At 42.1% G+C, this 23,923-nt stretch overlaps 1 protein-coding gene across 1 annotated transcript in view; it reads left to right on the top strand.

Moving 5' to 3' along the window:
* The window catches only part of svep1 (sushi, von Willebrand factor type A, EGF and pentraxin domain containing 1), a 161,374-nt gene extending 138,264 nt beyond the window's left edge, over nt 1-23,110 (top strand). Inside the window, exons 41-48 of the mRNA XM_055630810.1 lie at nt 834-897; nt 3,814-3,987; nt 9,428-9,604; nt 14,232-14,402; nt 17,215-17,310; nt 19,123-19,218; nt 19,790-19,883; nt 22,394-23,110. Of these exons, the coding sequence (XP_055486785.1) occupies nt 834-897; nt 3,814-3,987; nt 9,428-9,604; nt 14,232-14,402; nt 17,215-17,310; nt 19,123-19,218; nt 19,790-19,883; nt 22,394-22,427 (906 nt within the window). The 3' untranslated portion in view covers nt 22,428-23,110. The remainder of the gene's footprint in view (nt 1-833; nt 898-3,813; nt 3,988-9,427; nt 9,605-14,231; nt 14,403-17,214; nt 17,311-19,122; nt 19,219-19,789; nt 19,884-22,393) is intronic.
* Nucleotides 23,111-23,923: the final 813 nt, after the last annotated feature.

Here is a 23,923-nt window from a genome sequence, read left to right on the forward strand (position 1 = left end):
ATTTAACGGGATGCATCACAGCATGGTTTGGGAGCAGCTCCATCCAAGACCGCAATAAATTGCAGAGGGTCGAGGACATAGCCCCAGCCATCCCACAAACAAACTTCTCTTCCATTGACTCCATCAACACTTCACACTACCTCAGCAAGGCTACCAGCATAAGCAAGGACGAGTCTCACCCCAGTCACTCGCTCTCCTCCCCTCTCCCATCAGGCAAGAGGTACAGAAGTTTGAAAACTCACTTCTCCAGTTTCAGAGACAGTTTCTTCCCGGATGTTATTAGGCAATTGAACCATCCTCTCACCAACTAGAGGGGTCCTGCTCTCCCATCTACCTAATTGGGGACCTTCAAATTATCGGACTTTACTGGACTTTATCTTGCACTAAACCTCACAACCTTTATCCTACATCTGAACACTGTGGAGGGCTTGTTTGTAATCATCTATAGTCTTTACTCTGACTGGATACCATGGTTAAAAAAAAGCTTTTCACTGTACCTTGGCACACATGACAATAATAAACCAAACTAAAGATCGGGACATGTTATCAGAACCCTGATTAAGAATTTTAAATGGTGCCTCTAAAGAAAGAGAAGATAAAAATACGAATCTGGGAGGGGCATTTACAGTAATGGAAAATAATAGTTTGGAAATTCTCTACTGACTTACCTTACTCCTCAGGATTGTCACAAATAATCCAGGAGATCACAGGGGCACTGACTTGAGACTGCTGAAACAAAATGGGCATCAGCAAAGAGTGACAATTCCAGAGGTGCAGGACATTGCTTCTAGCTTCCTCCTTTTTCCAGTTATTGCTCTTTGTTTTCACCTTAGGGCAACTTGGAGAGATTCTGCCAGAAGGACGGGACATGGAATGGTACCCAGGTTTCCTGCAGGAGTAAGTAATTCCAATCAATAAATCCCCAGCGGGTGACTGTTTCAGAGCAGCTCACTCTTTGATTATACAACTTTGAGGTAGAATGCAAGAAATGTGAGATAGAATGTACAAGAAATTAAGTGATATATGAAGCAAGGATTCAAGGTGAAACAAGTTAGCAATAGGATAAGTAAGGAACCAAAATACACCTCTTCACATGAAAGAAGCTGAATCGGTCTTTAAAATTATTGATTGTTATGAGACAATGTGCCTAATCGAGACATGAGGTGCTGTTTCTTCAGTTTGGATTAAGCTTCATGAAAACTGGAAAAGAAGCTGAGGAGAGAGATCATAGTGTGAGGCAGACAGAACCTCACGATCAATTTGGTAGAGATAGTCTTCAGATAGTGCAGCATAGTGGCGCAGCTGGTGGAACTGATGCCACACTGCAACAGAAGCCCAGGTTAGATCCTGACCTCAAGTGCTGGCTGGGTGAAGTTTGCATGTTCTCCCTATAACTGCTGGAGTTTCGTTTAGGTGCTCCAGTTTCCTCCCACATACCCGAGACATACCTGTTTGTAGGAAAAGTGCCCTCTGTAAATTGGCCCTAGTGTGAGGGGTGTGGATGAGAACGTGGGATAACATAGAGCTACTGTAAACAGGTAATCAATGGTTGACGTGGTCTTGGTGCGACGAATGGCCTGTTATTGTTGGATTTCTAAAACTAATAAAAGAAAATCTAAACCATGTTTGGCCTGTCATAGTTCTGAGGAGACCATGTTGTGAGGAGTGAATAGAGTTTACTAACTTGGAAACGGGGCAGACTGTTATTACATGGTTATTCCATGATCAGATCAAAGTCTGAATAGATGTAATAGGCCAATCCATCTTCTGCTGTGCTTATTATTCAGGATAGATTGAATTGACTAATGCAATGTAATGAATTCTCCTCTGTCAGCCAATAGTCAGCCAATAGTCTACTGCAAGGAGTAGAGCAGAGCATCGTGAGTGAGCAAGAATACAATGAGGAGATGGAAAGATACTTTATACGTGACAAGGTTTGGGAGAACATAGGAGATTCAGCAATCACATTGGCAGCCATCTTGTGGTTTGGTACTGAGGAAGCTGGGTACTTGCTATTTGAGGAGTTTGCCTATTGATTTTTCTTGGTGACTGGAAACAAATACAGAAAATGGCGAAGATGCTCAACAGGTCAGCCAGCATCTGTGGAGAGAGGATGAGAATTGATGTTTTGGTCAATGATCTTTCATCAGAACTTGAAAGATATGAAAACAAGCATTTTAAATTACAGTGAATGGGAAGAGCTGGAGAAAACAAAGAGAATGTATGTAATAAAGTGTAGAGAAAGGAAAATCGACATTCAAATAGTGGGTGAGAGTGGTGGAGGTTTGTTCATCATAGCTGTCTTTTGTCTGGAGCATGTGAAGAAGGATATTTGGATTGTTTTCTCTGGAGCACTGGAAGCTGAGGGGAGACCTGAGAGAAGTGTACAAAATGATGAGTGGCATAGATGGGGTGGAGAGACTTTTTCCCAGGGTGGAAATGTCAAAAACTGCAGGGCAAAGCTTTAAGGTGAGAGGGACAATGTCAGGGAAACATTTTGCACAGAGAGTGCTGGGTCCCTGGACTTTCTGTATGTGATAGTGATGAAGGCAGGTATAAAAGCGGCATTTAAGAGGCTTTTGGATTGGCACATAGATATGCCGGGAATGGCGGGATATGCAGGCAGAGGAGATTGGTTTAGCTTGGCACCCTGTTCAGCGTGGATATTGAGGGCTGTAGGGCCATTTCCTATGCTGTACTGCTCCAGAGAAAAACATTTTTCACACAGTGGTGAATCTCTGGACAAGGTAGTTGAGGTCACAGCTTAAGGATAAGGGGGAAGGCTAAAGGAAAACCGAGAGGCAGGAGGAGAACTGAGTTTCACACAGAGAGTGGTGAATCTCTGGAACTCTCTGCCACAGAGGGTAGTTGAGGCCAGTTCATTGGCTATATTTAAGAGGGAGTGTAGATGTGGCCCTTGTGTGCCAAGGGGATCAGAGGGTATGGAGAGAAGGCAGGTACAATGGAGGATACTGAGTTGGATGATCAGCCATGATCATATTAAATGGCGGTGCAGGCTCGAAGGGCCGAATGGCCTACACCTGCACCTAATTTCTATGTTTCTATGTTTCTATGTTTTCTATGTTTAACATTTTTTTAATTGAAATGAGTGAACTTTTAACAGATATAGTCATGCAAACTGTTGGGTGGGGCAGCAGATCAAGGCTCAAAATACCTCAGTTCAAAGAAACAAGCGCAGTAATCTAGGCTGACATTCCAGTACAGTTCTGAAGAAGTGCTATCCTTCACATGATATTAAGGTGTGGCAGGTATATCCTCACGTGATATACAAAATGTGGTCACGATATTTTGAAGCAAATTCTATGCATAATGTACTCACCAATATTATTCCCTCAGTCAACTAAAATATTTGAACACTTATCTAACTGTTGGGGAGAGTCATAGATCATAGAAGCAGCCCCTTCAGCCCAATTTGTCCATGCCGACCAAAATGACCATCTATGCTGGTCCCACCTGCCCACATTTGACTCCTATCTCTTTAAACATTTCCTGTCCAAATGTCTTTTAAATGTTGTTATAATACTCAACTACCTCCACTGGAAAATTGTTCCATATATCCACTACCCTCTGTGTGAATAAGTTGCCCCTCAGGTTCCTGTTGAATCTTTGCCCCTGAAACTTTAACGTATGCCAACCTTCCGGACATTCCCCCAGAACATTACAACATTTTAAAAGTTGTTTGGTTTTAAAGATCTCTGGAATGACTTCCAGCCTTGCTGTGACCTCTATTGAAAGGCAAATCTTTCTTCATATAATGTATATGACCTCCAAAAATTGAGTTTTGCTTTTTAGGAGTCGTATGTGAGCCAAGTCCATTGGTAGAAAATGCATTGACCATTGGAATAGAAGACACATACATGAGCAACATCAGCTTTGTTTGTAACTTTGGTTACCATCTCATTGGACTGCAGAACATCACCTGCCTTGCTAACAGGACGTGGAGCCAACCTTTTCCCTACTGCGAGGGTAACTAACACTAAAGCTTCTTCTATCTCCTTGCCTAATCTTGAAGTAGAATTCCTGATAACATTACAAGTAGTTTTGCTATGAAACGATAGTTGCATTCCTAAGGAACCCCTGTTGGGAATATGGTTGCGTTAATGGGGGGGGAAAAGAGTTAGGGGCCAGAAATATTTGGATTCACAATAACAAAATGTTTCTTTCCCCACAGGATTTTTGAAACTATAGATATTTTTAATAGTTATATGCTTATATTTCTTCCTGCAAGCAAAAAATACTAAAGGTTGTTTGTTACATTTTTTAGTAGGGTCTGTTGCATAAGTGTCAATAGAAGCAATTGCTTGCCAATTTCAACGACTGCCTGCAGTGATGCCAGCTGAGTTCTTACAAGACAATAGTGTCTAGTTTCTGTGGGAGGTTACAGTTTTTTTGCAAGAAGCTTTTTTTTGTGCCGGTCAAACTCATGTTACAACCAATGTGGCTTGAGTAATATGTAAAAGTGTTCCTTCAATCATCAATCGCATTAAATCCCATTTGTGGTATGGAAACACAATTATAGCAGCACCACTTCATGGATGATACCTTGCTAGGGTTTATATAAGTGGTATGAAATGGAACAAACCACATACTTAAATAGGTGTTATGAAATGGAAGAAATCACATACTTCATCAACAAAAAGAAACCGGTTGACCAAGGTTTTCCAATTAGTGCTAACTACCCAATATAAGGCTGCTTTTCAGTGATAGTCAGCTGATTAATCAATCGATTATCTTGAATGCCATCTGCTTTATGGCGACACATACTTCTCATGAGGTGGGGCAGGGATTCTTCATGTAACGTCTGGAATAGTGTAAAGGTAAGTGTAGGTCACCCATTTACATTGTCTAATCCAATGGGAAGTTGTGTTCTTGTGTGTCTTGGTGCCAGTTTGTTTCATTGTTTTGCTAAATTACTGGCCACACGGGATGGTGAAAGTACCATCTCCGAAGCATTGGGTAAGCATAGAACAAAGCCAACAGGGGAAAGCTTGATGAATGGAGCAGCAGGAGAGGTCTTCTGTACCCAATGGAACTTAAATATTTGCAGATGACTGGTGGAGGTAGAGGATAACAAATTTCATAATTGATTATAACATGATTTCAACCGGGATGTAAAGTAGTTAAAAGTCACTTTGGAAATTTACAAGCAGAAAAAAAGCTTCTTGCAAAAAAATAGTCAAGGGAAAATAAAATAGTTTCTCTGTAACCTCCCTCAGTAACCAGACATAGCAATCGCTGATGCAGTCAAGTTTTTTCTTAGAGAACACTTTAATCACTATGCTATGGGTTTCCAAGTACCAATGTGCATTACAAAATCAAGGCTGATCTCTGCATGAAGTGGCAGAATCCCCAAACAAAGTGAGTGACATCACAAAACACAGAGTTGTTTACTAGCTCGTTCCATCCTCAATTATCCTTTCTCCAAAATAAATGAAATGGACAGCAGGTCAGGCAACATCTGACAAGGGGGAAATCAATCGAGTTCTCACATCAGCTATGATCGGAACTGAGAAAAGTAAAAAATAAAACAATGCAGAGAGCAAAAGGGAAGGCCTGTGATAGAGGGTAGACCAGGATGAATTGAGTAAGCAAAATCAAAAAGCTGGAAGAAGCTAGTAAGACAGCATCTGTGGAGGAACGGAATGGATAATAATTTGGGTCAGGATCTTTCTTCAGTCTAGATTGAATGACACAAGTGGCGGGGATGCTGGTTGAATTAGAGAACAGTAAAGGTTACTAGGTAACAAAAAGGATCTCTCGGTGGGTTTCATTGGAGATGAATTCAACCTAAGAAACTAGAAGAGAAAACAACCCTGAGTGCAGGAAATCTGAGAGACAAGACTGGAAGTGTAGATTAGCTGAAATTGTTGCATTCTGCTTGTAGCAGCTGGGAGGATGAGTTGTTAGCTTCTTTAAAACAGCCAGGGCGAGTAAAGAGAGATCAAAGAGATCAGGGAAAACAAATAAGTTAGACAGCAATAGCCCAGAGCATCTATAGCTGACTGAACAAAGGTGAATATTTCTTCCTTGTCATTATTGCCCTATTGTTATTGGACCATAGTTACGGTGGTTGTTTATAGGGTTTGTTTACTCCCAAAAATACCTGCCTGGCAGCAACACAGGATTTTCTTTCAAGCATTGTTCCCTAATACTTTTCTGCAAACAATCCTGACACATAGTCTTAAAAATTCTGATCTACACTCTAATGTATATGTAAATTGATAGAATATTTCCCAGAACATTGGGCGGTGTTTTGGGCTGTTATGGTGCAGTGCTCACAAGTTCCTCTCTTTCACACCCAAGAGTCAAGTGTGTTTTATTGTCAGATGTCCCAAAAGAGAAAAATGAAATTCTTACTTGCAGCAGCACAACAGATATGTAGACATGGTACTCTATAGATACTATGATCATCGACAAAAAAAGTTCAGTATATATATATATTTGTTTGTTGATTTATATATATATGCCTGGTTCAGTGAGTTTGAGGCATTCATCGTTTGTCACATTGAGCAGTTTAGTTTCTTATTGTTTGCAAATACTCTCTCTTCATCGTCTACTTCAGGGAGCCCAGTGTTTAATTAAAGACCGATTGCTCGTCCAACTAGTACCAAACCCCAATCCTAGCATGAAGGGACCCCAACCAACTCCCAGTGCTGCTGACACTGTGGACTCTAACCAGCCTGATCAACCTGAAGCTCTCACTGATTCTCACTGTAGCACCCTACCACATTCCCCATGTTGTCCCACAATCTGCAACCTCCAAGCAAATCTCCAAGCAAATCAGCAATTGGAGTATTGTGCATTCTGGTTGATCCATTGCAGGAAGGATGTGGAGGCTTTGGTGAGGATGCAAAAGATATTTACCAGAATGCTGCCTGGATTAGCTATATGGAAAGGTTGGACAGACCAAGATTGTTTGCTCTTAATACTCAGAGACTGACGGGAAACCTTATAAAATTATGAGAGGCATAGAAAGGGTAGACAATCAAAACCTTTTAACCAGGTTAGATGTCAAAGTCTTGAGGGCATAGCTATAATGTGAGAGGGACAAAGTTTAAAGAGACGTGTGGGAAAAGATTTTTACATGTGTGCTAGGTGCCTGAAATGTGATGCCAAGGGTCATGGTGGAGGCATATACGACAGTGGCATTTCTGAGGCTTTTAGATAGACCGATATATGCGGGAAATGGGGGAATATGTATCACATGCAGACAGGAAATTTAACTTGGCATCTTGTTCAAAACAGACATTATGGGCGGAAGGGTCTGAGCAGTTCAATGTTATGCAACGTTTTGGTTCTGTAAAATTTATGGCCCAATTTCAGTACAGTATCAGTTCAGTATTTATTTTATATCATTTTAACTGAGTACTTGCATGCACAGATGAAACGAAAAAAACGTTTCTTGATCAGTTTCCATTCAGTGTAGTTAATAAAAACAGGATAAATACATAGAGCTTTAAAAAAATTAAAATTACCATATCTAAAAACAGAAAGTAGGCCTAAAATTTACAATAAAATAAAAACAGACATTCCGACCGACAGTGGCTTTGCTTTGACAGGTGCCTAGCTGTCAAAGTATGGGCGAGGTTGAATGTGTTGGTGTATGGTATATGGGGAGGGGACTCAGTCCGTTAACCAGTCTTATTGCCTGTGGGAAGAAGCTGTGTAGCATCCTGCTGGTTTTGCAGCTGATGCTCCTGTACCTCTTCCCAGATGGCAGAATGGAGAAGATGTGGTGTGATGGATGATAGGGGTAATTGATAATGGAGATGGCTCTGCTGATGCTCCGCTTCTGATAGATCTCCAACAGGAAAGGGAGTGGGGCACCAATGATCCTGCTGGCTGTCTTCACTATCCTGTTGAGTTGGTTTTGCTCATAAGCCTTGCAGCTCCCAAACCAGGAAGTGATGCCATAGGTCAATATACTCTCGATGGTGCCCCTGTAGAAGGTCCTTAGATGAGCAGTAGGGAGACTTGCTTTCCTTAGTCTCCGGAGAGGGTGGAGCCGCTGCTGAGCTCTTTTGATCACTGCTGTGGTGTTGGTCGTAGATACTGAATACTGAATACTGAGGTACTGAACTGTTTTGGTTCTGTAAAATTTATGGCCTAATTTCTGGAAATGAATCATAATAACTGATATAGATTTCTGTTCGATATCCTTATCTTCAAAAGATAAATCTTTTCTCGCGAAGGCCAGCTATCTGACCTCCATCTTGATCTTTTCCAGAAATAGCAATAAATTGTGAATTGGAAGGAAGGGAGGTACTCTGGATAAATTATAATCACCAGTGAAGTGTACTGAACAAATCACTGGAGCTGTGGGTTGGCAGCTCTCCAGGTCCTGATGAACTTCTTCCAAGGTTCTTAAAAGAAATGGCTAATGGGGTAGTTTAGTTTTAGGCTTATTATTGTCATATGTACCGAGGTACAATGAAAAGCTTTGTTTTGCATGCTGCCCAGGGCGATGGATTGTCTTTCATTTTGGTTCCAGGGATCGTTCTGGAAATCTGCAAAAATAACTTCTTTCTTCAAAAAATTAAAAGAGGGAAAAGTAATTGTTCTGATATCCCATGATACAATCCTGGAACAAAGGTTGCATGAGAATTGATGGTTAAATGTCCCAGGTGACATGTCTGAGGAAAAATTAGAAATGAAACTTACTCTAAATTGAAGGGAAGGGGCAAGGGGCAGGTTAACAAAGAGAATGCCAGTGATGGAGACAGAACAAGAGGGATAGAATGACACACTAAGTGGTGGTGCTGGCTGAGAGGGGTTAGTCTCTCTGGAGTTCTTGATGATATTACTTTAATTGATGGAAACCTTAATCAATAAAAATAGGAGATGGACAAAACCACCTTGAAACTACTCCACCATCTGATGGAACAGATAATAAATAATTCACTCACCATACTTTCCAGTCTTGACTTCTTTTGCATTCAGAAACCTACTGGACTTTTATTGAAGAAAGTTCACTGACCCGAAAGAATGTAAAAAAAAAAAATTCCAATCCACAGACACCCTAACTTAACAAATATTTTTCTTTAATTTCAGAGTTACATCCTTTGCCATATTTAGCTTTCAGTCTTGAATGTATTCAACTATTTAATACCCACAGACTGGTAGGATAGAGAATTACAATCATATATAGTCCCTCCATGTAAATAAATTTCTCTGAAATACGTTGAGTTTGTGATCACTAATTCTACACTCTTTTCCTGCCAGAGGATACAACATTTTTCCAACGTGTTCCCTGGTTTTAGAGCAATTGTTCCATTGTCAGAGTCCTTCACTGATTCAACTGGAATCAATTAGCTGGAATATGTGGTGGAATATCATTGTATTTTGACAGTAAGCAAGAGTGATATAATCATGTGACATGATGATATAAATTGCTCCTTTTTAACAGCAAAGCAGTGCCCGGCTCCCCCCAACATTCCTGAAGGTGTCATCCTTCCAGAGGGCGTTTTCTATGTCAACCACAAAGTGACCATTGAGTGCCAGAAAGGTTATCAACTACATGGGAACTCGGTCATGATGTGTAGTCCTGACCTGACATGGAGTCCAATCACTGCCACCTGTGAGAGTGAGTGAAGAGATGCATTTTATTTGGCTTGTTGGAAACATATTGTGATCGACTGTATAATGTAACTGTCTGATTAATCCATATGATTCTGCAATATTTCTCCCATCTCAGCACTTAGCAGTGTCCTTTCCAGCCTACATGTTGAATTTGCTTCCATTGCCCATTTAAGCAAAGTGTTTTTGTGATCAACGGGTCTTACCGTTTAACAAAGGCATTACCTCATATTCTCTCTTTTACATCCTTCGAAGTTCTCACTGCCCTCCATTATCAATTGCCATAATTGTTTTCAAATCCTTCCATGAACTCACTGGCCCATTTCCCTCTCACCCTCCAAAAGCCAAAACCATCTAAAATATTTATACAACTCTAATTCAGGACACAATGACCACCGCTCTGCAGTCCCTTCATCCATTTCTCACTTCTTGAAGAAGCTCCTTAAAGTTTATCTATTTTACCAAGCTTTTGGTCATCTGCTACATCTGCAATGGTTGACGTGGACTCGGTGGGCCAAAGGGTCGGTTTCCATGCGATATCTCTAAACACAAATGAAGGGAGGTGCCCACTTGATAACCCCAATGATATACTTGCATCTACAGGATTATTTTATTAAGAGCTAATTAATATGTAGGCAGCTGGGTTTTTTTTGTGTATTGAGTCATTTATTGTAAGTTGGTGTATTTAGTTAGATAAGACTTTGGTTTTGGGCTTAGCTTTCCTAGTTGAGTGCTATCCTGGAGTTATATCACAAGTACTTTGTGTTTTAAGTGTAATTTAACATCTTGCCCAGCTAGTGACTGCTGTGTCCACGTGAAAGTTTGCAAAGACAGCTGGCAGGAGGGATTAGACCTGCCTAAGCTATTATGGGTTAGCACCTTATTGCAGCAGTGGCATGGATTGTAAACAGTCTCACTGCACCTCTAAAAAGCTACGACAAATAAAAGAAGATATTCCTCGAGTCTGCGAGTGCTGGGGCAGAAGATGACTCGCAGGTGGATTATCCGACTACAGACCATAGAATGGAAAAGACTACGAGTAGGATTAGCACAAACCAGAAGCGGGGGCCCACCATGCTCGTGGGACAGGCCCTTTAAGTTTCAAAAGAAGAGTTGGAAGACTATTTAAAAAAGACATACTCTGATCCAGAAAATAAAAGGGGAATGGGTTTCCCTCCAGATATAGGAGAGATGGAGTATGTTAGATGTTTTGCCACCAAAGTGGAAGGAAGTGGAAGCCGTAATAAGGTGTGCAAAGGCTTATTCGACCCCAGGGCCGAATGGAGTCCCTTTCCGGGTATATAAAAGTACACCTGATGTGCTTAGATTCTTGGGGAGGCTCTTGTGTATAGTTTGGGAGAAGCAGGTCATACAAAGGGTTTGGTGTAGAGCTGGGGGAATTTTCATTCCAAAGGAGAAAGAATCTTCAGTTAAGTCAGTTTAGGCCTATATGTCTCCTAAATGTAGATGGCAAGATTTTCTTTAGCACAGTGGCACAGAAGCTGGCATGTTATTTAGAAAGAAACAGGTTAATGGACACCACAGTGCAGAAAGCAAGAATCGCAGGTTTCGCAGGTGGTTTGGAACACATTAGTGTAATATGGCACCAGATTTAGACAGCCAAGCTTGAGAGTTGCATGTAATGTTTTTGAACCTGGCAAATGCGTTTAGATCTGTGCCATATAGTCTTAGTTGGAGTGCTTTTGATTTCTTTAGAGTTCCAGGATCAATAGTAAATTTAGTGACATATTTCCAAGATGTCCAAATGTGTTTTAGTACAGCAGACCTCTCGGCAGCATGGTAGAGACTAGAGATGGGCATTATAACAGAGTGTACTATATCCCCGTCAGCATTTACAACGGCGATGGAGCTCGTGATTAGAGCATCACAGTGGGTCATCATTGGGGAGAGATGGCAGGACAGACTGCGCCTCCCTCCAATTAGGGCCTATATGGATAATATGACCTTGGTGACCACAACAGTAGCTTGTACAAGAAGTTTGTTAGAGAAGTTAAATGATAATCTTTGATGGGCTAGATTGATATTAAGCCTAGTAAATCATGGAGTATTTCTTTGGCAAGAGGAAAGGTCGTAGAGAAAAGGTTCTGTGTAGAAGAAATCCTGTCTATAATGGAGAAACCGGTTAAAAGTTTGGGTAGGGGGAACAGCAGGAAGTTGGATGACACTGAACAGGTTCAGCAACTTAGAAAGGGCATTGGGTTAGAAAGAATAGAGAAGTTAGGGTTACTGATGGGTCAGAAAGAATAGGGAAGTCATGGCTTCCAGGCAAGTTAAAGTGGTGGTATTTGCAATTTGGGCTATTCCCTTGGTTGATGTGGCCATCGACAGTATATGAGGTGCCAATTTCTAAGGTGGAAAGATTGGTTAGTTCATATATTAGGAAATGGTTAGGAGTTCCACGGTGTGTTAGTAATGTGGCTTTATATGGGAAAGGTATTAATCATTTACCATTGTCTAGCCTAACAGAGGAGTTTAAGTGTGCTAGAGGTTAGAGTTGCAATTATCAGGGAGTAAAAAGGATTCTTTAGTTAGTAATCTGGTGTTGCGTAACGAGAGGGAGGAAGTGGAACTCAAAGCTGGCAGTAGAAAAAGCACAAGCAGCTCTACATTGGCATACATTCATTGTTGGTAGCATGCAGCAAGGGAGAGGAGGCTTAGGACTGAGCACAGGGAAAGCATTGTGGAGTAAGGCAGGTCCAACAGACAGGAGGAAATTGGTTGTAGAGCAGGTACGTCGTCAGGAGGAAGCAACGAGATGTGTAAGGGCAGTAGCTCAGGTTAAGCAGGGACGGTGGATGAACTGGGAAAGTGTAGAAAGGAGGAGGATTAGCTGGAGGGACCTATGGTGCATGGAGGCAGCACATGGAGGCAGCACATGGAAGTTTCCTTTTAAGGGCTATTTATGATATGCTGTCATCACTGCAGAACCTCAAACAATGGGTAGGTGGGGACCTGGCATGTCCCTTGTGTTCAGAGGAGGCAATGTTGAGGTATATTTTATCAGGATGTAGGAAAAGTCTTTCTCAGGGTCAGCATATTTGGCGGCATAATCAGGTATTGAAGTGCATAGCTGCAGCAATTGAGAGGAGGAGAGTACAGGTGAATTCAGTAGGCATCAAGATTAGGACTGTAGCGAATCATTTTGTCCGTGACGGAGAGAAAGGTAGAGGAGGGAAGTTTGCAGATAGGTATGAGTCAAGCCAGTTAAGAGGAGCCAATGATTGGGAGATGCAGGTAGATTTAGGAGGAAAGCTTGTTGTTCCGCAGGATATAATTACCATTAGTTTGAGGCCTGATAGATTGTTATGGTCAGTTCGTCAACAGATAGTGTATTTTATAGAACTGATGGTGCCTTGGGAGAACTTAGTGGATGAGGCTTATGAAAGGAAAAGGCTTAGATATGTATAGTTGGCAGCAGAAGTTGAGCAGCAAAGATGGAGAGCAAGAGCACGTCCGGTAGAGGTGAGTTGTAGAGGTTTCATAGCGAGATCGGCCACGTCGCTATTTGGAGAGCTAGGAATTCGTGGACAGAGTTTGCGCCAGGCTGTAAAGCAAATGACAGAGGCATCAGAGCAAGGCAGTAAGTGGATTTGGTGGAGAAGAAATAGTGTCAGTTGGGGGCAGAAAGGATGCTTAGGGCATGCAGTATGTGTATTTCTTTGTAATTACAGTCTGTGCAAGTGTATCCCGGTCTTATGTAAGGGTGATGTTTCATGATGTTTTGGTTGTCTTCATCCTCTGTAGTTCTGATGAATACATACTGGCGGATTGCTTTGACTGTTGCTATGACTGTTAATGCAATAATTGTATTGCCTGTTGAGAATGCCTTTGGCTCCTTTCTGTCCCCAGTCCTTTCAATTAGCCTGTCACCGCCCATACCTATCCTTCTCACTTGCTATACCTGTAGAACCAGTCTAAACTCACGTTCCGGGTCATCTGACAGTGGAAGATTGTAATTCAGAGGACATACAAAAATGCTGGAAAACTCAGTGGGTCACAGACCTAAAACATTACCTATAGTTTCCTTTCCACCAATGAAGCCTTTACCATTTCTACCAATAAAGCCTGACCTATTGAGTATTTCCAAAACTATTTGTTTATAATTTTGAGCTTGCAACAGAGCAGTTCCTTTTTTTTTCCATCTTGTGTTTTGCAATCCAAGTTATGCAATGGAATCTATACACTTTACTTACTTTTTATTACAGACTCAATGCCCAGATAAAAGACAAGACATTACATAGAATAAGTTGCATACAAAAGCACAATAAATTACTTGCAAAAGCACAGTGAATTACTTACAAAAGCACAATACATGGTTTAGGATCAAGAATAAAAAATATATTAGACAATGCCAATTAACTAAAATCACAAATAAAATGACTGCTTTTACACCATTTTTGAGACAACTTTGAGAAGAGTGTTGCATTTGAAGTGTTGTCAACGCAGTAGAAGGAAAGGCAACCGTGAAATATAGTAGAATCCCACCAAGCAGCAGCAAGTTAAATGCATGTTTTGCCGTTCTTGAAATACCCTGTGAAAATGCCTGTAGTTTTATTCCTCAAGAAGATACATGTAATTATTATCCTTTTCTCTTCCTTTTAAAAAAAAACTAGAGATATCCTGTGGAGACCCAGTACAAATCCCAAATGGGTTTGTACGAGGTGTGCAACACCATGTGGGAGATGTAGCAACGTACTCCTGTTACAGTGGATACATGCTCGATGGGGCCAGAACATGTAGCTGCCTGCAGAACGGATCTTGGAGCACTCCACCCATTTGCCAAGGTTGTGAAAGTTTCTGCACTGAACTGCCTAGTGCTTGGTGGTTGCAATTCATTATTTAACTGTTGCATCTCTCTCTCGCTCTCTCTTTCTTCCTACTGCCTCTTTCTTCCTTCCTTTCCAGCCACCACCTCCCTCTCTCTTTCTCGTATTCAGAAGTTGGATTGAACACTTTTATGGTGTACTAAACATACATTGAGATTCGTGCCGACACCAAATTTTGTGTCAGCAAAAGACAATCAAAATTTGGAGATCCGTGTTTTATGAAAGTGTTATTTCGATGTACCTCCTCTAAGAGATATTAAAACCAAACCTGCACATTTTACAGGGTGAGGTAGCATTTCTGGAGTAAATGGACCCAAAACATCATCTATCCATGTCCTTCTGGGCTGCTACCACTTACTGGGTTACTTCAGCATGTTGGGTCTTATTTATAAACCAGTTTCTGCAGTTCCTTATGCCTGCACATTTTACACATTGGCTGCTGCCCACAAACCAGAGCAACATTGATATGCTGATCCATGGGATCAGTGCCATTAAAGCAATCTCTCTCTATTGGCAGCCTGTGTCACAACATCAGGAGCTTTCATTATTGGTTTCTGGATCAAGTCACAGTGGTCACACGATAAACAGCCACCATAGTGCCGGTGCCGAAAAAGTCTAAAGTCACCAACCTGAACGACTACCGCCCGGTTGCCCTAACTCCAATCCCAATGAAGTGCTTCGAAAGGCTGGTCCTCTCCCACATCAAATCCAGCATCCCTGCCTCACTGGACTCTCATCAATTTGCATACAGGGCAAATAGATCAACAGAGGATGCCATCTCTCTGGCTCTTCACACTGTCCTGACTCACCTGGACAGACAGGGCACGTACGTGAGGATGCTCTTCATTGACTATAGCTCTGCATTCAATATGGTCATCCCCACCAAGCTCACCACCAAACTCCACCAGCTAGGCCTCAGCTCGCCGATATGCGATTGGATCCTGAACTTTCTGACGGAGCGACCGCAGGCAGTGAGACTGGGCCCGCACCTGTCCTCCACTATCACCCTGAGCACCGGCACACCACAGGGCTGTGTACTGAGCCCCATGCTCTACTCCCTCTTCACTCACGGCTGTGTTCCTGCATTCGACACCAACACCATCGTGAAGTTTGCAGACGACACAATAGCGATTGGGCTGATCACCGACGGTGATGAAACAAAATACAGAGCGGAGGTGCAGAACCTGGCGGACTGGTGCGCACGCAACAACTTGTCACTAAACACCTCCAAGACCAAGGAGCTGATTATTGACTTCAGGAGGTCCCATAATGGAGAATACGCCCCAATCTCCATTTACGGGGAAAGTGTGGAGAGAGTGTCCAGCTTTAAGTTTCTGGGCACTCGCATTTCAGAGGACCTCACATGGTCCACCAACACCGCTGCGCTAGTCAAGAAGGCACAGCAATGACTGTTCTTCCTGAGGACATTAAAAAAGACTGGTCTGCTCCAACAGCTGCTGACAACGTTCTACCGCTGCACCACAGAGAGCATATTAACATATGGCATCTCTGTGTGGTATCTCAGCTGCATGGAGGCGGAGAGGAGAGCTCTTCAGCGCGTCGTCCACAGAGCGCAGAGGATTATTGGGACGCAGTTACCAGCCTTGGAGGGCATCTACCACACACAGTGCCTCAGGAAGGCCATCAGAATCCATAAAGACTACTCACACCCTTGTAACGGACTGTTCGAACTACTTCCCTCCGGCAGACGTTACAAGGCCTTCTACGCCCAAACCTCCAGACTCAGAAACAGCTTTATTCCCAGAGCTATAGCGGCTCTGAACCGGCCCTGCTGAGTGCCCCCCACCCCCCTGGACTGTCTCCCTCGGATGGTCACGTCGCACAGCTTATTTATTTATTTTACTTTTCTTTTACATCGGTTGGAAGTTGCATACTAAATCTCGTTGCACTGACGTGCAATGACAATAAAATATATTATTATTTTTATTATTATTATTATTATTATTATAGAAAGGGAGAACATTATTAGGTCCAAATCCTTTATTTCCCCTCCAAAACCATATGCAATGAATGGTGCCAGGATATGGTACGGTGAGAAAGACAGAAAAGAGGACCTTGCTTTCTGTTATCACTCTTCATAAACCCAGAATATCTATTTTTGGCGTTACAACTTTGGTCTTTGTCCAAACTAACCGCTAACCAACCCCCCAAACCCTACCCCCCTCCCCCACCTGTATCCATGTTTCACTTCCAACCTATACCCCTCTTCCAGCTCTTTTTCCTCCTCATCCTTCCCATTACAATCAGTCTGAAGAAGGACCCGAAACACCTATTCATTTTTGCTAAGGATGTTGCAAGACCTGCTGAGATATTCCAGCACTCAGTGGCTTTTCTGGCAAAGCAGTTCTTTATGTCTCCTTGTACTTTAATATAGAGTAATATAGAATAATCATTGTTTTATGCTTTAGTTACAATTTTCATAAGCTGCTCCCACTTACAGCAAGTGAAAGCGTCTGGGTAAACTGTTTCATGTGAATAATATTGTTTGTGAGACACATATTGACAAATACTACCAGTGACTTTTTTAGGTGAAAAACCTAAAATAACATTGTTTTAACTTGGCTGTCGCTATTAGATTCACAGACTTCATCATAAGGTAGTGACCTACTGAAACTTGTGTTCTAAAAACAAATGTACATCCTTACAATTTCCAGTACTACTCAGAACAGTGGAATAATGATTAAACTGGAATATAACCAATTCTTAATTTCGCCGAGCATCACATTAATTGCAGTTTCTGCTCTTCCAGCGGTTTGCAGGTTTCCTTGCCAGAATGGAGGAATTTGCAGAAGACCAAACGCCTGCAGCTGCCCAGAAGGATGGATGGGGCGACTCTGTGAAACACGTAGGTATCGCCTGAATGACATTCTCTTGCACGAGGGAGTGATGCACCAAATGCGAGACTGCACTGTTGCAGCCAGGGACATATCATCGGTTTGAAGAATGGTCCAGACATGAAACCTTTTCTGTCCATCTCCCTCCACAGCTGCTGCCTGGCCTGATGAGTTCTTCTTTCACTTTGTTTTTAACTCAAGATTCCAGCATTTGCAACCTCTTGGGTCTCCATATCAACTGCCTGTCAATTTAGAAGTCATATATAAAATGCAGTTAACTCTAATAATAGTCACATGCAGACTGCCCATCTTTCTCCTTCCAATCAACTGTTAATGCTGGAACTAATCAGCAGCTCATGTGTCTGTGGGCAGAGAAGTAAAATTAACATTTCAGGTAGGTTTAAATTAGTTTAGACATAGTCCCTGATATCTCCCCCACTTTAATCCCCTGTTCTCTCCCACCCCGTCTCTTCAAGCTACCAACTACTGTAGCTACCTTAGGCAAATGTTTGGTAAGAAAAGAATATGCTTCTTTGAATTTCCAGAAGCATGTCTGACTGACGTACTGCATCAGGAATCACACCCAAAATTCATTCCAGTACCACAAATTGAAAAGAACCGTTCCTCTTTTAAGAACTATTACTCTTTGCTGTGATTTAGCAGTCATAGATCTCATTGTGTTGTACATCTCAGCAAATCCTGTCTCCGACCTTCCCTGTATCCTGTCTGACAAAGTAACTTAACTCATTTTCCCTGTGAAATGCAGTAAAAAGGAGAAGCACTTCTGCGGCTTCTTTCAAAGCACCCTGAATTGAGTTACCACCAGGGAAATACATTTCAAACCTGTTGTAAGGATGGAACCATAATGGACAATTCTTGCACAGTAGTATGAGAGTGACCAGATAACTTGCTTCTTTTCTATGGTGTTTGAATCATAAATCTTGGTTAATACACCAGGGCACAGATTCCTGCATGTCTTAGAAGTAGTGGTAGGTGAGATTTATCCCACCGAGGGGTAATTTGCCTGTTTCTGATTATGTTGATTCAGAAGAAATATTTGCCTGAAACAATTGGGCTTGGAGAGCTAGTCCATCTTTTTCATGCGCCGCCATGAGCTGAATGAACATTTCAGTGTTCTCAAATTTGATGTAAACAATTATTTTGAAAAATGTCAAAGCAGTGAGCTGTTGTGATCTGAAAAGAGATGCCTGAAAATGGCAATGAAAGTGGAATTCAATAACACCTATTGAATTCAATAGTATTCATAATGGATGAATAGTTCAAAAGGAAGAGCAAATGCTGTGGGGAATGAGCAGTGGGCGACTTATCTGATAGTTCCTTTCAAGGGCTGGTTTAGGCATGGCCAATTCACTGGCCTCTGCATTATGTAATCTAAATGTTGGTGAGATTAACTGGCATCTCCCAAACTGATCTGCATTTCCTCTTCCACTCCTATTAGCTCCTCCTCTGCTGTCAGCCAGGTGCAGTGGTGGTCAAATATCTTAGGGCAATGCCACCATCGCCTCTAATCGGTGGTGGTAAGAGGGCAGGCTGCCAGGTCACTGAATTCCCATCTTTCCGCTCCTGTTATCAATGTTTTCTGATGTGCTAGATACTCCGAAACATTTTCTCACCTTTTCCACCTCTCAGCTCTTAATCATGACTGCAGTTCATTGCAGCAATTCTAAGAAATAAGGCATGTTATATCGAGGAATTATATATTTCTGAGAGTTGGCTGAATTAAAAAGAATGCTTGGGCTATGTGTTCTGGCAGGTTTCTGCATATTTGTGATGTCAACCGTGCCTTTCTTTCCCTTTTCCAGCAATCTGCATTCTGCCTTGTTTGAATGGAGGCCTGTGTTCAGGACCATACCAATGTGATTGCCCACAGGGATGGACTGGCTCACGATGTCATCACGGTAAGATTGCTCCACGCTCTGACTTATTGCATTGCAAATTAATTTTAAATGAACCTTGAGGCGCAGAAGAACACTGGCTGGTGCATGGGCTCTTTGAAAAAGCTACCTGATGGAAAGTTGATCCATCTCTCCTGCTTCCTCCCGACAATTTCTTTCATTTTCAAGTATTAATCCATGTGCTATTGGAAGTCTATATAGAACCTGCTTCCACTCTTGTCTCAGGCAGCACACAAGCATATTTCCCCTAATTTATATTTTGTTGATCACCTGTAACTAGTTATTAGTTTCCTGCAATCCCAAACATTATCGACATTTTTGGTCTATCAAAACACATCCTAATTTTGAACTCCTTTCCTCAACATCCTTGTGCAGCCTTGTCCATTAGTCCGAGGCAGTTCCTACAAAATGGCCAATGATTGGCATAAGTTTATTTCACCAACATCTGCTTGTGTCAAGTCAATTTTCTCTGCACCAAGCAGCACCAGTTGCTTATCATTTATCAGTTTGTGTGTTAGTTGCCAACTGTATTCTTCATGTCGTTTAACTGTTGTCACTTCTGCCTTCTGCTTAGCGGTGTGTCAAACCCCCTGTTTAAACGGTGGCAGATGCATTCGACCAAACCGATGTCAGTGTTTGCCGATTTGGAGTGGCAGTGACTGTTCCAGGTGAGTCAAGTTACTTTGATTGTAATCTACCGTCAAGAGATTTGGCGGAAATTAGAGTTATAGAATCAGGTCACATACCAGTCATAGTTATGTACAAGACATGTTGATCCATTGGCAAGGAACTTAGCAACACAGAAACAAGCCTTTTGCTTTGTGTGCTGTTTATGCTTCACACAAGCTTTCCCCTGTAGCTCTTCCTCTTCCTGTGATGTAGGGGCGGCATAGTGCCACAACTGGTAGAACCGCTGCCTCACAGTGCCAGAGGCCCAGTTGCAATCCTTACCTCGACTGCTGCCTGTGTGGAGTTTGCATGTTCTTATTGCGACCACATAAGTTTCCTCCTGGTGCTCTGTTTCCAACGCGGTGACAATGAAAACTCCAAAGAGACAGCACCTGAGGTCAGGATCGAACCTGGGTCTCTGGCGCTGTGAGGCAGCAGCACCAACAGCTGTGCCACATGTTGATTCATACATATTTCATCTTCCTGTAGCTTTCAGCTCTCGCTTTCTTACCCTGCCTGTTTTGTAGCTTTTTAATGTAGTGTTTGAAGTTTACACCTCACACCACCGTCATTCACGACCTCAGCGCAGCATTTGACACTGTCGACCACACCATCCTAATTGACCGTCTCCAGTACGGGGTTGGTATTGATGGCACTGCCCTGAGCTGGTTCATCTCCTACCTCAAAGGTAGGCGTTTCTCTACTTACATAGGCAACTCTTTCTCCTCCCCAGCTAGTCTCTGCTGTGGGGTTCCACAAGGTTCCATTCTTGGCCCCATTCTCTTCTCCCTGTATATGCTCCCCTTAGGCCAAGTCATTGAAAGGCACGGCATTTCCTTCTATTGCTACACAGACGATACACAACTCTATCTCCCCCTGAAACCCAAAAACCAATCAAATCTGCTTAACCTTACCCGCTGCCTTTGACTCAGCACTGAAATTTAACAAACAAGTCAATGCTATGGTAAAAGCTAGCTTCTTTCAGCTTCGGACAATAGCTAAAATAAAACAATTCCTCCAGTTTGATGACCTTGAAAAGATCATCCACACGTTTATCTCCTCGCGCCTAGATTACTGCAACTCCCTTTACACTGGCATCAGTCAATCTTCCCTGTCCCGCCTGCAACTGGTCCAAAACGCTGCAGCAAGGCTCCTGACGGACACCTGAAAAAGGGACCACATCACCCCGATCCTCCTCCTCCATCGACCTTTAAGTCACGACTAAAACCTCATCTGTACTCCCAAGCTTTTCTTGACGTCCTCTGAGGGCTATATGTATGTAGTTTGTTTGTTATACTATTCTTATACCAATGTAAAGCACTTTGGCCAACGAGAGTTATTTTTTAAATGTGCTATATAAATAAATATGACTTGACGACTTGATAATTTGATAAATATACTGGTGGCAAGATTAAACTAAGAATTGATTTGTTTGATCCCAGCTTTCATCAATACTTATTGGTTCAGTTGTGAAGAATATTTTAAAGAGAAAGTTCACCCACAAGCATTGTGTGCAGATACTTGTTTATAGAGAATGTAGACACTAAATGCTGGAGTAACTCAGCGGGCCAGGCAGCATCTCTGGACAGAAGGAATGGGTGACATTTTGGGTTGGAACCTTACTTCAGACTCAAATTCAGATTCAGTCTGAAGAAGGGTTCTGACCTGAAACGTCACCTGTTCTTTTCTCCAGAGAGGCTGCCTGACCCGCTGAGTTACTTCCAGCATTTTATCTCCACTCCTAAGCATTGTTGCCTGGTAATTCCTGTTGGCTTTTACAAGCAGGGGTGGGTAATGGGTTGAGTTCGATGGCAGGAACAGAATGTAACAACTGAGGTGGAAAATGTCCATGAGGCAGCCTGCCCTGTTGAGCGGCTCCACCTGACACCGCCCATTGTGTTGAAATATAATTGCAGTAACTGTTGCAAGAGCACATCCAGAAAATAGATGAAATTCTCGAAACAACGGAGGATGTCACATCTTCCTTCCTGAAGCTGATTGGCCGTAGTGTCAGTTTTGAATCAAAACCTGACACTGCTGCACGTCCAGGAGCAACGTGCACAGAAAACACACGTGGATGAGGAGGGAACGGCACATATGGAATGGCTGAGAGACCAGATACCACCACACCCATTAGTCAACTTGGCCAGTCTCCTTACAGAGAATCCACAGTTGCTGCCTCAGGGCGCTGTGTGACTGCTTTAGTAATTCTAAATATTCTTACCTTCAACACTCTTGGTCAATTCAATCATTTTCGTACATTCAAGGCATTCCAAGATGGCTTTCTCTGGAATGAATAAAGGAAAGATTTGTCTTCCCTCACATCCGAGTTGAATGGATTGGAAAGGTTTAACAGATTGGCTCCAGTACTGTCTGCCTGGGTTCTTGTACTCAAGCATCTGTAGTCGGACTTGAATCGACAATGTCCAATCCATTTGCAGCTCTACACAGTAGCAGCTGGCATCGTTGCAGTGAGCCGTGTATCTAAATCAATGTTTCTGTTTTCCAGGGGGAGAAAGTCTACCTACTTTTCCTTCTCCTAAAGGCATATCCTGCTAAGAATCTACATTAACCAAACTACTATGAAACCAAACACCAGCGTACCATTAACTAAACTGTCCATTTAATTGTTTGAAATCCTGATATATGTTGATATTTTGCTGTGAAACAAAGCTGTATTTTTTCATAGGGTAATATACTGTAAATGTTTTAACTAAATCGTATAATGCGGTAAGGCCTCATTGACAAGTCATGATTTTGAGCTTTTTTTATACCCGTGACTGCTTTAGCTGTCAGGCTGAGCTTCACGTAAAGAGGATTTATTTTAAGAAAGTGGCAGTTGTAAAATTTTAATTCTTGGTGTTTTCATTGTTTTTAAAATCAGAACATTTCTGGCTTACCTGGCCTTTGCAAGTGCAGGTGCACCTATACTCAACTTCGTTATATATTCAGAACAAAACATGAGCTAATTTAGTCTACAAGTGGGTCTAGATCTCACTAAACAAATGACTGAAACTGCCCCAGTCTGTATCTGTTTGATATGAAGTCAGTGAGCTCCAGACCCTGTAATAGTAAGACCACAAGTAGCCATTTTTATTTTTTCTTAATATGTATATATGGATTCAGTAAGTGAACACAATCCTGTATGAACACCGTCTTTCATGCATCATCATTTAATTCTACAAATAAAAACAATAAAGACATAATGTTGTGGTTTTGTTGCAATGTTATTTTGTGCTTTCGACAACTGCTTGACTTTTGTAGAACCCTGCATTTATTTAGCACCTCTAATTTACCATAGGAGCATTCTCGGGTAAAAGGTTGCAAACAGAAATGCTGGGCTCAATCTGGCCATTTGCACTGTGGCCTGGTACTTTCAGAAGGATAGATAGTGCCACATCTGTCACTGTGCTGGGTACTCAACTTGCAAATGACAGAATGCTTGCCTAAAGAAATAGCTTATAAGGAACATATTAAAGCATGGAGGAATCAAGAGTTTAGATCCTTGGTAGTTGAAGGCACCTGTGCCAAAGTTGGAGCCATTGAACTCTGGGATGATCAAGGGGCCATTCTCGTGCAGAGACAATGGTGGGACTGGGCACTGGGGAAACCCATCCTACTCGCTGACATGCTCAACTATAACCAGTGTCCATTACCACCATTATCTTTTCTATTCATTTTGTTTTGGAGTTCTAGGAAGGGCAATGTTGTTTCTCATCACCAATAGACCCGCGGAAAGCTGCTGGTAATGGTGTGCAACTTTCAAGTTTCGACACAGTCGTAATGGTACATCTACGCATTGCTCCACCATATCAGAGAGCATTGAACTGTCAGCCATATGGGGTGAACCTAGAGTGAAATGTAGGCTAGACCAGATAGGCATGGCAGTTTTCCTCCCCTTCAGCACATAAACTATACTAAACTAACTAAACATTAGTGAACCCAATGGAATTTTACAACAGTTTAGTTGTTTTTGAGATCATAACTATTAAAACTGGATATTAATTTACAAATTGTTAACTGATTTTATATTCTACAA

The sequence above is a fragment of the Leucoraja erinacea genome, chromosome 3 (assembly GCF_028641065.1).
Source record: "Leucoraja erinacea ecotype New England chromosome 3, Leri_hhj_1, whole genome shotgun sequence".
NCBI lineage: Eukaryota > Metazoa > Chordata > Chondrichthyes > Rajiformes > Rajidae > Leucoraja > Leucoraja erinaceus.